Source organism: Herpailurus yagouaroundi, unplaced genomic scaffold (genome assembly GCF_014898765.1).
Source record: "Herpailurus yagouaroundi ecotype Mexico unplaced genomic scaffold, PumYag 166, whole genome shotgun sequence".
NCBI lineage: Eukaryota > Metazoa > Chordata > Mammalia > Carnivora > Felidae > Herpailurus > Herpailurus yagouaroundi.
Window position 1 is genome coordinate 33,694,219 of NW_024412407.1, and position 13,866 is coordinate 33,708,084.

The 13,866-nt window shown below is 33.5% G+C and overlaps 1 protein-coding gene, 1 long non-coding RNA gene and 1 other non-coding gene across 6 annotated transcripts in view; 1 reads left to right on the plus strand and 2 right to left on the minus strand.

Moving 5' to 3' along the window:
* Nucleotides 1–2,194, plus strand: part of LOC121038892 (uncharacterized) — a 14,379-nt gene extending 12,185 nt beyond the window's left edge. Inside the window, exon 3 of the long non-coding RNA XR_005794555.1 lies at nt 2,183–2,194. This is a non-coding gene — a long non-coding RNA (uncharacterized LOC121038892). The remainder of the gene's footprint in view (nt 1–2,182) is intronic.
* ATF7IP (activating transcription factor 7 interacting protein) overlaps nt 1–13,866 on the minus strand; it is a 122,897-nt gene that overhangs the window by 55,029 nt on the left and 54,002 nt on the right. For 3 of the 4 annotated variants that reach the window (XM_040488855.1, XM_040488853.1, XM_040488856.1), the window contains exons 2-5: nt 12,143–13,683; nt 6,253–6,336; nt 4,609–4,754; nt 3,150–3,287 (exon numbers count right to left, since the gene is read on the minus strand). In XM_040488855.1, the coding sequence (XP_040344789.1) occupies nt 3,150–3,287; nt 4,609–4,754; nt 6,253–6,336; nt 12,143–13,676 (1,902 nt within the window). In that variant the 5' untranslated portion in view covers nt 13,677–13,683. The remainder of the gene's footprint in view (nt 1–3,149; nt 3,288–4,608; nt 4,755–6,252; nt 6,337–12,142; nt 13,684–13,866) is intronic. The other variant, XM_040488854.1, reaches the window with a different exon arrangement.
* On the minus strand, nt 7,774–7,846 carry TRNAK-UUU (transfer RNA lysine (anticodon UUU)). Its single transcript has one exon. It is a non-coding gene; the product is annotated as a tRNA-Lys (tRNA).

Consider the following 13,866-nt stretch of genomic DNA (forward strand, 5'->3'; position numbering starts at 1 on the left):
TATGTATATGTATATGTATATGTATATGTATATGTATATGTATATGTATATGTGTGTGTGTGTATTTTAACTTTTTCCTTAAGTGATTATTCTAGAGATTACACTTAACATCTTGAATACTTATTTTCAGTGTATACAAACACTTTCAATAGCATACAAATATAATTAAATATTACTTAGCCTAAAAGAATGCAGTACTGAAATACATGTTACATTGTGTATGAACTTCAAAAACATTTTGAATGAGGCCAAACACAAAAAGTTACATATTGTATGATTCTGTTCATATGAAATATGCAGAATAGTAATAATCAATTAGACAAATCAATAAGACAGAAATCACATTAGTGGTTGCCAAGGAGTAGGGGGAAGGAAAAGGGGGAGTGACTGTTTAACGGACACAAAAGTTTTCTTCTGAGTTGATGAAAATGTTTCTAACTAGATAGAGATGACAGTCACACAACAATGTGAATATACTAATACCACTGAATTGTAGACCAAAACAGTTATTTTATTATCTGAATTTTATTTCCATAAAAAACTAAATATCAGAACAATACAGAAACAGGTACTAAATTAAGCTCAGTAAAATTTAAGTAAATGGCATGGCTAAGGACAGATCATTATAGGTGAGTGAGTGGGAGAAACAATATGAAGTTGAAAGCCTAAAATAAAAATACTATGAACACTGATAAACTGTAGGACAATGAAACAACTGGTAGGTATTAGGAAAAGTGGATCAAAAACTAAGAGATCCAAATATTAAAATCAAAATATGAATAGTAGCACTCAACTGAGGAACCTGGACTATATGGAGGTGAATGAGACAAACAGTATTTTAGAAAGATGAGTACAGCAGTTGGGAAGTCCAGCAAGGACTTAATAAGTAGAACCAGAGTAATCATGTAAAAGGTTGTTGCTATAATCAGGGAATTATAAAAAGAAAACACATTTACAGTATTATACATATATTTATTGAAAAAAAGTCCACATAGAAGTGGATGTGCACCTTGTGGAAAGTGAGAAGAAACAAGATAGGCTTAAAAAAAAATTTTTTTTTAATGTTTACTTATTTATTTATTTAGAGAGAGAGTATGAGCAGGGGAGGGGCAGACAGAGAGATACTAAAAGAGAGAATCTAAAGCAAGCTCTGGTGCCACCAGCACAGAGCCAGATGCGGGGCTCAAACCCACGAACTGTGAGAACATGACCTGAGCTGAAGCCAAGATTCGTACACTCAACTGACTGGGACACCCAGGCACCCCAGCGATAGATATTAATAAGAAATTAAAAAGTTATAATTTGATAACCCACTGTATATGTGAAATGACTGAGAGATCTATTTCTAAGAACTCAAAAACTATCAATGAGAAGGAAAACGGAAAGATATTCTTGGAAAATTTTTCTAAGAATTCAAGAATTACAAATAAAAGGAACAATGGGAAGTGGATTTATTTGTGGAAGAAAGCTTGGTTTGGTGTTGAAAAACTTCAGATTCTGCGGCTACCAAGAAACACCAAGTGCAAAGGTATATTAAATATTAAGAGATCTGGACTTGCATATTACATGAGAATATGAGAGTCAAAATCTCATGTTCTAAAAACACAAAATGAGAAACAATGAAATCACTTTTTAAAATCTTCAAACATTTTAAATTTCTAATTGAAAATTCTCAACAGTATTAGTAAAATAAAGTTTAGTCATTAAACAACACTACTACTATTAGAAAGACCTGCTAAAGGAAGAAAGAGGACTAGTATTGTTCTAAATTACAAAATTACTACAAAGATCTTATTTAAAAAAAGTCTAACTTCAAAAAAAATTAACAATATAAAACCAAGAAAAAGACCTTTTAGGCTGAGAAATATAATACATAAATTCTAGTCACTTTTGGATGCAATTTATAACTAGAAAACAGTCACTTTTCATGGACCACTTTGCCGTCATTTGTTTGCTTGTTTTTAATGTTTATTTCTTTGTTTTTGAGAGAGAGAAAAGAGAGCACACACATAGGGAAGGGGCAGAGAGAGGAAGAGAATCTCAAGCAGGTTCTGTGTCCCCAGCATGGGGACCAAGCCCATGAACCTAGAGATCATGACCTGAGCCGAAATCATGAGTCAGACACTTACATGACTGAGCCCCCCCAGGCGCCCACCTCATTTGTACAATAAACCTCTGTAAGTGGTTTGCAAACTCATCATCTATAGACTATGCTCCAATTTCAGAAAAGCCTAATAGAAACCATACATTTACCTACAACAGAATGAATGTACTGATAAAAATTTCCAATTTCTTAGTTTTGGAATAAAATGAATTACTACAGCATGTTATCATGTGTTCATTTCAGTCAATTAGAAGCTCTGGCACTGCATGTTAATATATAGTTATATTTAATAAAAAATGAAATAGCAATTATTAAGAAATATAAATTAACTAACATCTTTATAACATATGATCTGTGGCAGGAAGTGGATTAATATAAACAGAATCACTTACAATAAATATTATTTGGTACTTATGCCATGCTAGATACTACCAGCCTTTCTTCAGTGACTAAAAAATATTTAAAAACCACTAAGATAGGTTTGAAGCTCTATTATGGGTTGAACTGTGTATATGTGCCTCAGAAGTTCATACATTGAAGTCTGAACTCCCAAGTATCTCATAATGTGACTCAATTTGGAAATATGGTCTTTAAAAAGGTTATTAGTTAAGATAAGGTCATACTGGGGTAGGGTGGGCCCCAATCCAAAACAACCGGTTTCTTTGTAAAAAGGGGAAATTTGGGCACACACAGGTAAACTGCAATGTGAAGACAAAGCCAGTGATCAGGATGAAGCTTCTACAAAGCAAGGATGCCAAAGACTGTCAGTAAACCATCAGAAGCTAGAGGAGACACATGGAAGAGATTCTCTCTTACAGACCTCAGATAGAACCAATTCTTCCAACACCTTGATCATAGACTTTTAACCTCCAGAACTATGAGACAATACATTTGTTGCTTAAGCCACCAGTTTATGGTACTTTTTTATGGCAGCCTTAGGAAACTAATGGAGACTACTTTTACTTCTAATATTTGGAAAATGTGCCCTCAAAAATAAGTTATAGAAATAATGACACGAGTATACAATTCAAGTCAGTATACAAACCTGTAGTTCAGTAATAACTGTTTTATGTCTCTTGTTGCATTCAATCTTTTCCACTCGTGTTTTCAATTCTGCCAAAGTCTTATCAAATACAGCACACTGTAGCGCACACAATTTTTCTTCTAGCAACCACTGTACAACCTAAAGAGATACACATTTCTTTGTTACAGCAAAGAAGGCATTTCAGCAAGCAGCAAACTGTACATATTCTTATGTACTAATAAGACGGTACTGATGGTATTGATTAGTTTAATGAAAAACATGCTGGCATTCATGACACAATGTCATCTGCTGAAAGCCTGCACTTCTACAGATGTAATATCTGCTATGATAGAATTATACTAAAAATAGAAAATTTCGAGAGGGTGAAATTTTATAAATAAGTTTAAACTGAAGTTTTAATATTTATTTCTTGTATCTTCTACTGTGATTCAAAGAAAATCAATTAAAGGAAAGGACCAGTTTTTAAAATTTCTAATCTGTTGCAGATGATAATTTTTGAGACAGTAAGAACGTCACTGCACTATGAAATTTCTATAAAATATTTCTGAATGCCTACTCACAATTTACATATTTATCTTATTTTGGATCCATAACAAATAGAATAATACATAGTGCATGTCCACGGCCCATACTTGAGTAATACTGTTGCAGAGGAGTAAACTCTCAGTACACAGAAGTTTCAAATAGAAGTTTCAAAATTCTTTCACATGCCTATCTTCATATTTGTAACAAGGCTATAAAAAAGACTAAGTAAGCATTATTAGTTCCATATGACAAATTTAAAAGTTGGAAGGGAAAAAAAGCTACTTTTTACTGCCTCACTATTCTTTTTTCAATGTGTATATTTATACTATATTTTAATGGAAGGACATTAGTCTAAAACCTGGATTAGTTATAATTTCATCATTAAATTTACAAGACCTTAAAAAATTAATTTCAGCTGAGTTTCATATTCTTCTTTAAAAGGCAGTTTTCATACATATCTGTTAACACATTTTGAAAAATATATCGAATGCTATGTATTTTCAGTATTTCTAACTCTAGCTTCATAGATTTGGCTGACGTTTCATAAGTCCACATTTTAAATACTCTCTTTCCCTAGTCATTCTAAAGCTCTGTCCCTATCATTTTTAATACTAAGCCTAAAGTACATAACAAAGACTTAAATACAGGAACTTATAACCATGAAACCAGCTTGTAACAAAGATTAAAATGTTAACATATAAGACTCTAATATTTCCACTAGAATAAAGTTCAATATAGAAGAAAAAATAAAATCTTAAAAAATCAGAAAGTTTTTTAAATTATTGAGAATAATAAGCTCAACTATTTTTGTCAAGTTCTCTCTATGAAAAACCCAAATATACCAATAAAATACAGAATAATGTCAAAAACCTAATAGAATCAAAATAGTCATGTTTTTTATTTAATACGGTTTTTGATTTATAATCTGTAACACCTTTTGTAGCTTCTGGTTAATATCTCCCTTGGCTGTAATCTTCACTTGAAATTCTGCCTCATATTCTTCTTCCATGTATCGACGACGTTTGGACTGTACATTATCCATGTCCTCTGACTTAGAACGCTTTCTTCTGGAAAATTCACCTGAGAACAAAAAGCATAATGATTAATCAGGTTTTTATTATAGACCTTAATGCCTCTTCTCCACTCTCAGCAAAGTATTATTCCTACCTATCACAACAATACCATTCTCAATCAGTTATTTTATGAATTGTTTTTGAGATTAGAAAAGTGTGGTAAGGGCACCTCGTGGCTAAGTTGGTTAAGCATCTGACTCTTGATTTTGGCTCAGGTCATGATCTCACTGTTCTTGAGATCTGTCCCTCTCTGCTCCTCTCCAGCTTGCACACATTCTCTCTCTCTTTCTCAAAATAAATACACTTAAAAAAAAAAAGTGAGTAGGTAGCTTCTTTGCTCTGAGCTTCAAATGATTTTCAATATACTAAACAAGAACTTCTTAAAGGCCGAGCAATGGACAATATAAACATAAATATTGTTTCCTTGAGAATCACCTAAAATATGAATATGATATGATATGAGAAATCAGCTCATATTCATTCCCTTTCCTAAACTTTATAGTGCACATGAATCCTTTGACAAAATATATTACTCATTCTCATGTCGCAGGTTTCTAATAACTGTGCATAGCTTTAATTATTTAATTCTTCCTTTTCAGTATATTTTTTTCTCAGTAAATTTAGAAAAAAATTCTTAATCATTAGCTTTAGAAAAATAACATAAGAATAGTTATTCTTAATATATTCTAATGAATGTCAACTAAATAAAAATAAAATTAATGTCATTATAAAAGTCAATTTGGTGAAGATATTCAAAGATCTTCATTTAAAAATTTTATATTTCATATATTGGTAACATTCATGAGATCATAAGCAAATTTTATTACCTGGTTTCTTTTTCAACACATAAAAAGTAAAAATACTAAACTCTCCACTTATTAAATGGAAATGTCCTTATGTAACCATAACTATCCCTCTTCACTTTTCTCTATATCCATATAACTATGTGCCTACTCTTAAAATCCAATTCTCTTCTATAACTTCTCTTGTAATCATAACTTATATGTCATACATGGAAACCAGAATGACAGGGAAAGATACAGAACCTAGGTATCCTGACTTCTAACCCCATGATAATCTTATAAACCTAATGACACCCCATTCAATCAATTCCCCATCCCATGAAGCTTAAGTACCTTAAGGAGACTAAGATACATAATTTCATTTGTTTATATTACTCCTGAGAAAATTATTAGTCCCATGCTCTAAATATAAATCTTACCCAATTTATCTCAAGACATTCAGATAGTACTTTACTAAATATTAAGCTTAAATCCTTCTTATGGAACAATGAAAAGTATAAATAAAACACTGAAGTATATGAAATAATACTTTCAAAAATCCTTGGGTTAGCTCTCAAGAAAATGATTGAACTGTGTTTCACTTAAACTAAAAACATTTTTTAAGTCATCTCATGGAAATCAAAGTATATTTCAGAGCCTTAAAAGAAGAAACATTGAATTACTATTTTTTTAAAACAGCTCAAGTTTTTTGTACATGCTTACTTTTCTCAGAAGGTCTTTCATCTTCATTTATTACTTGCTCTTCTTCCTCAGGTTTGCTGTCCTTTTCGTTAGTTTCTACTTCTGCTATAACAAAAATAAAAAAGGAAATCTTACTTACATTGGCATTCATAGCAGCTCATTGTAATTTACACTTTGGTATTAACTATCCTGTCAATAAACTTTTATAAAATCAGTCTTGGGGTGCCTGAGTGGCTCAGTCGGTTGAACGTCTGACTTTGGCTTGGGTCGTGATCTCATAGTTTATGGGTTCGAGCCTTGCATCAGGCTCTGTGCTGACCACTTGCTTAGAGCCTGGAGCCTGCTTCGGATTCTGTGTCTCCTTCTCTCTCTGCCCCTCCCCCGCTCATGCTTTGTCTCACTCTGTTTCTCAAAAATAAATAAATGTAAAAAAAAATTGTTTTTTAATAAAATAAAATCGGTCTCAAAATGTGACATTTTAGGAATAAAAAGAGAGCACAGAATGACCAAGTCCACTTTTAAAAGCTCTTAATGTGGAAGAAAATTCACACTATAGATTTTAAAACAAAGAATTGACTTAGTAATTTACTGTCGACGGCAGATTAATAAAATGTGAAAACTATTATAAAGCATTTAGACTCCATTACATTCAATTATTAAAACTAAAGTACTGTAGTAGTTGTGACAATTACAAAAAAAATTACAAAGTACTGGCAAATTCAAAACACCTAAAATTTTAATGAGACAAATTAAATCATTAAGTTATTTTAATGGATATGAGATAGTTTATAAAATGGAAATGGAAAAACTACCCTAAAGATAAAGAAAGCTTAATTTAATTGATGCCAGTGCCAACAACTGAGTTAAGTGCATGACATACATTACTTCATATCCTTAGTATAATCCTATACATTATTTCTGCCATCATATAGATGAGAAAAGTCCAATGTACAAAAAGGTAAATTTTCATAAGGCATATAATAAAATATAACTAAAGAATGCTACCAAAAAATACTGCTAAAAATGTCTATACAATTGCATTATTAACACAAATAAAATCCCAGAGGTACCAGAAGGGTCTTTAGTAAATCAATCTATATCTCCTCAATTAACATAAACATCAAATGGGGGAGAAGAACAATTCACTAACATGTCTGGGTTTCTATTTTTCCTCCTTACATCACTGCAACTGGCTCCCCAGTGGTTTCAATAATGCATGGTGTTTCCTCATATTCTGCAACCAAAATTAAATAAGTAATCACAAGAAATATAGCATTATATAAACATTTTGATATGGCATTTCTTCTCCAAACAGCAAAGTTTAAATCCCAACAACCTGATGGTAGAAGTCAAGGCTAAAATGACTGAAAAGACCTTTTAGGTGAAAACAGGATCATTGATGAACCTATTAATAAGACCCTTAAGAATATTTTTTTCACGCTAAGGTAAAACAATAAAGCTGTAAACCATGACTATAGTCAAAACAAAACAGTTAACAGAGCACATAAAGATTATTAAGACTATTTTTTTAAGTAAGCTCCATGCCCAACATGGGGCTTGAACTCATGACCCTGAGATCAAAAATCACATGCTCTACCCACTGAGCCAGCCAGGTGCCCCTACTAAACCAATTTATAAACTTTATTTTTTTTTTTTTTAATTTTTTTTTTTCAACATTTATTTATTTTTGGGACAGAGAGAGACAGAGCATGAACGGGGGAGGGGCAGAGAGAGAGGGAGACACAGAATTGGAAACAGGCTCCAGGCTCTGAGCCATCAGCCCAGAGCCCGACGCGGGGCTCGAACTCACGGACCGCGAGATCGTGACCTGGCTGAAGTCGGACGCTTAACCGACTGCGCCACCCAGGCGCCCCAATATAAACTTTAAAATAAATTTTAAAAAATAAAAAGCATTAGAAAATTAACTCTCCATTTACTATGCTCATTGGAAATATCTTAAGATCTTATCCTTCAACTCCAGTTTCAATGAAATGAAAATCTGTTTTGCTCCCTTATAGATCACAAACTCATTACAAAGCATTATTTTCCTATATATAGTTTTCCAAATCCTCCTGATTTTAATACTGAGGGTGGTGATTCTTGAATTTCTTAGTACCCAGTTTCCAGAGACACAGAGTAGCTGGACTGCTTGAGATGAAAGTTTATAGAGTCTTTATTTTCCAAATTATGATACCACTCAAAAAACAAATTTCACTTTTATCAATAATGCCACATTTTGCTGATATGCTCTGTGAAGTTGAGAATCTTTATGTTTATTGGCTATTTGCATTTCCTTTTCTATAAATTGCCTGTTCATCAATGTCACTTCGCTAATAACAATTAGGAAGGGATGCTGGAAGATGAAAATCAAAATTCAACTAAAGAGTAATTAGGAAAAGGAAAATATAGTGTTAGCCTATTACTGTAACTTGAAGAACGGCTCTGAAAGAGAGGAAAAAGATGGAACAGGAGCTAGAGAAAAAAGAGTCCATAACGTAAGAGTGAATGGAAGACAAACTATTATGTGTACCTCCTCTACTGCTGCCTGAACTTTTCCAGAGAGAAATTTTTATTTTCCTAGCCTTCTTAATAAACAGATTATGATTTTAGTCATCTGGTAAACATCAGTTATCATACAGTACTATGCAACAATATGACAGTGTCTTCAGGCCTACTCAGTATATCTGCAATACTTTTTAGGTCTTTCTTTTACTATTGTAAAATTAAAATGGTTTTCTATTTGCTTTCTGGTATCTTTCATTATTTTTTGTTGCTGCTCATAGCCATCATAACTGCTATATTTAAGACAAATTTGCTAAAGTGCCTGAAATGACAGAGGTTTATATTTTCCTGTTAGTACAGCAAATAAACATTAGTAGCTAGAGGGAAGAGCCAGAGTTCAGTACTTCAATTTATAACTCTGTTCTGAAAACATTAAAAATTAGTCAAGAATTGAAAAATGAAAGTAATACCTCAGAAGGTACAAAGCAACAAAAATGACATGTGCTACAGTCCCTCCTCATTTGCAGGGGCTATGTTCCAAGACCCCCAGTGAGGGTCTGAAACCATGGATAGAACTGAACCCTATACATTTTTTTCCTACACATACACACCTATGATAAAATTTAATTTATAAATCAGGTACAGGAGATTAACAACAGTAACTAAAAATAATTATAATAGCATACACTATTATATATAACATATAATATATAGTATATAACATATATAATTATATATTGTATATAAGTATACATATGTGTGTGTGTGTATATATATATATATATATATATATATATAAAATGGTCTCTCTCAAAATATCCTATTGTTATGTACACAGTTCTTGTGATGATGTGAAATGATAAAATACCCATGTGATGAGAGGAAGTGAGGTGAAATATATATATATATAATTTTATATATATAATATATAGTATGCTATATATTATATATAATAGTAATAAATTATATAAATATGGTCTCTCTTGAAATATCTTATTGTTCTGCACACAGTTCTTGTGATGATGTGAAATGATAAAATACCTATGTGATGAGATGAAGTGAGGTGAATGACATAGGCATTACCATCTAGATTTCGAATACCCCTGACCCAGAAAGTCAATACTAAAGACAGTAAGTCAGAAGAAGAATCATCTGCTGCCAGACCATGGTTGACTGTGGGTAACTAAAACTGCAAAAACTGAAACCATGCAAAATGAAACCATTGATAAAAGGGGACTACTGTAACTACCATAACAGATTCCACTACCATGTAAAGAGAACAGAGCACAGTTTTAAGACCAATGAAGAAAATATACTTCAACGTACTATACACAAAATTTCCTTGGGGGATTGGGGAAGGGAAGACAGGAAATAAAAGTTTACTTATCAGCTAAGAAATTAAATCTATCACTACACTTACTCTGCTAATAGCACAAAATCAGATAAAAGTCTAAAAGTAAATAACCACATTGATGGCTTAATAGTCATGTCCTGGCATTTAACAGCATTGAGTGGGAAGGAGGGTTCCCAATATCAAGTCGTGACATAAAGGTAAAATGTATAAACTCATGAAATAATAATATGCAATTTGCTATGACTTTCTTATATAGTCTACCAAAAGGTGGTTTAAGGACTTGCCCTAATACCACTCTCTCTATAAACAGTTCTTACTGAATGAATGAGTTAAGGTCACCCTAAACATGGTTACTTATCTTTCCAAAATGTAAACCTCATCATATCATTCTCCTCTGCTTGAAATCATTCGATGGCTCCGCAGTACTGTTAGAATGTGTTAGCATTGTAACCAAGGTCTTCCATAATACACTTCTCTTATATTACCAATTATTCATTCACTCCACAAATATTCACTGAGCACTGACCCAAGCATTATTTTGACCTGATGACGGTGGCTCAGAGCAAGGGGGACAGTAGTGGATGATAACAGACTGGATTCTACATCTATTCTGAAGGTAGAGGCAATAGGATTTCCTGATGGACTGATGGGATATGGAATACAGAGAAAAACAAGAATGGCTCCAAGATTTTTGGCCTGAGCAAGTAGGATGGACATGCAATTAAGAGGGATTATCTTCACTAAAACCCTATATTATGCAGACAATGAAAGGAAAGTGCTTTCCTGAATACATTTATGTTTTTATAAAGTTACCCTTCTATAAACTCCCAGAATACCAATTTAACATTATTAACTGTATTCACAGCCTTTATTTAATGTCCTGTGATTGAATTCTTGTCTGCATCCTAAAGGCAAGTACTAAATTTTATCTTTAAATCCCCAGAACCAAGAAGAGCTTGGCCTGTCTCTCTAGACAGCTTTAATAAATGAATAAATACTCTTTGGAAATGAAGTCATCTTTTAATAACAAAAAAAATCTCTACCTCCAAAAATTGGTATGATCTATTGGGGAAAAAAACATCCCCTGAGTCTCCTAGGCCTCTTTTTCTTCTTTTGAACAAACTAGAAACCAAATGCTGTGTTTAATGCTACAAGGTCACTCCTCTCACAGAGTTCTAAGGCAAAGAGAAGGACATAAAGGTATTCATGCCACTCTGAAAAGAACTGAGAAGTTTCAAACGGAAGTGATATTTGAGTTTGACCATGAAAGCAAATATAGGATTTTTCTCATTCTTTCCTTTTTCTCTAGGAATAATAAAAGAGATGGAAAGATAGGCTTTGAACAAATTATGAAGCTTATATACTTACATATAAAGGGTTTGGAATTAACCTAAAAGTAACAGGGACCCAATGAAAGAGAAGAACAAAATCAAATAAAAGACTTAAGTTACAGAGAGATCATTCAGAAGATGCAGAGAAAGAGAGTAAGTTGGTAGAATCAAGAGGGCTCAGAAAGCAAACAGATGAAGCCTTTATCAAATAGATTATCAGGCTTCAAGGTTTCTGGATTTTAGCAATGGTGTTGTTTTTCAGACAAAGAATACTAAAAATGGGAAAATTAATTGTAAAAGGTGATTTGTTATACTCGAAGCAAACAAATTAATCCACTCTAAGTTACTTGGTTGCTAAGTGATAGGAAAACCAATTGTTAGGACTTTGATCAATTATGTACTGACTTAAAACTGTTATCTCACAGTATTATATTGGTCCATCTCATCTCTTTATTCCTAGACAATAGGCCCCTTAAGGGCAAGAGCCATATTTTCCCGTTATTTTACCTCCCTTCTTGTCACTTCACATAATATTGCTCTCAGAGTAGATACTTTGTAAATCTAAATTCTGTTAAGAATCTATGAAGTTAAGAGATCATTCCAGTCACCATCATTCTCAACTTTCTCAGCAACTAAAAAAAATTTTTAACTTTGTAAAACTGCTTTATTAAGCAGTTTATCAAACCTAATCAAAATCTTTATAAAACTTAAGTAATATGCTAACCTGGAGAGCATGTTTCATTTTGTGGTACAACTTCAGACTCCTCTTTTTCACCAGAAATATCCTCCTCATCAGAAAGGACCAAAAAGGCTTCTTTTGGCAAACTCTCACTACTTTCTTGTTTGGATGGTGAACCAAAAGAACCTTCCATCTTCTCTTCCAAATCTGGATTTGTCTCATCAATTGGAAGAAGAGAAGTTTTAGAAAAGCAAGTAAGTTCATCCTCGGCAGGTGCAAGCTTTTCCAAAATAGGAATAATTTCATCTGTCTCCATAGAATCTGTGTTTTCCAAGATAATCTCATTTTTCTCATCTTTTGTAACATTTTCACTAATGGTTTCTGAAAGGTCTGCAGAATTTTCATTTTCATTCTTTTCACTTTGGTCAATTTCCATACTGCTAGATATAGCCTCCTCTCCAAGAGCAGGTTCTGTGACAGTATCTTCCTTTACCTTCTTTTCATTTTCAGGAGGTAGATCTGAACAAATAACTGTATCATCTGTTTCTAGAGTTTCTTCATTGCCATCAACATTACTATCAGCCTTATTTTTCTCGTCAAATGAGAAAATTTGGTCTAACTTTTCATCATCACTATTTTTCTCAAGAAAATCACCACCTTTATTGCTACTAGGCTCTGTAATGTCAGTTTCAGGAACAGATTCACACACTGGTACAGAACTTGGTTCAAAGGTAGGATCAAAGGCTGATTCAGAAGTCAGTTCATCAGAAGTGGGTTCGTCAGAGGGCAGATCACCAGAAGCTGGATCACCAGAGGCTGGATCACCAGAAGCCGGATCACTAGAGGCAGGATCATCAGAGGCCAGGGCTTCGGAGGACAGATCACCAGAGGCTGAATCATCAGAGGCCGGATCACTAGATACTGGCTCAGCAGAGACTGATTCACCAGGGACTGATTCACCAGAGACCAAGTCACCAGAGAATGGTTCACTGGAGACTGTTTCACCAGAGACTATTCCACCAGAGGTGGGATCGCCAGAGGTGAGATCACCAGAGGTGGGATCACCAGAAGTGGGATCGCCACAGGCAGGATCACCAGAGGTTAGTACTTCAGAGGCCAGATCTTCAGGGGCTGAATCTCCAGCAGCTGGATCTCCCATAGCCAGATCACCAGAGGCTGGCTCATCAGAAGATGGTTCAGCAGCCAGTTTACAGACTAGTTCAGGAGCTATATTATTAGGAGACAAAGGTTCATGCTTTAAATCATCATCCTGCTTATTTTTTACATTAACATTTAAGGTACAGGAGGTTTCTTTCCATTCTGATTTACTTTTTTCAGGGTCAAAACAAAGCTCTTCAATGCCATTCACCTCCTCCTTGTCAATAATATAATCCATATTTTCCAAAGGTGAAGTTGGGTCCAAATCTCCATTTTCATGGTTGCCATTTAATAGCTTGACATCAGCTTTCAACAGTTCCTCTTTGACCTTGTACACTGCTTCAAGCTGCTGACGATCACTCACTCTCATTGTTTTTCGAGCCTTGAAGACTTTTTTCTGAGGTTCTTCTATACTATCCATTTTGAATCTTTAAAAAGAGAAAGAAAGAAAGTTTAATAATGAAAACAGAAGCCACCTAATCATAAGACAAATTGCAAATTGATCTTATAAGCAAGCAGCCTTTCATGTAATTTTGAAATAATGATATACAAAGCATAATAATCCCTGCTGTGTTAATTTTCGTATTAATTGGATTTATGTAATATAAAAT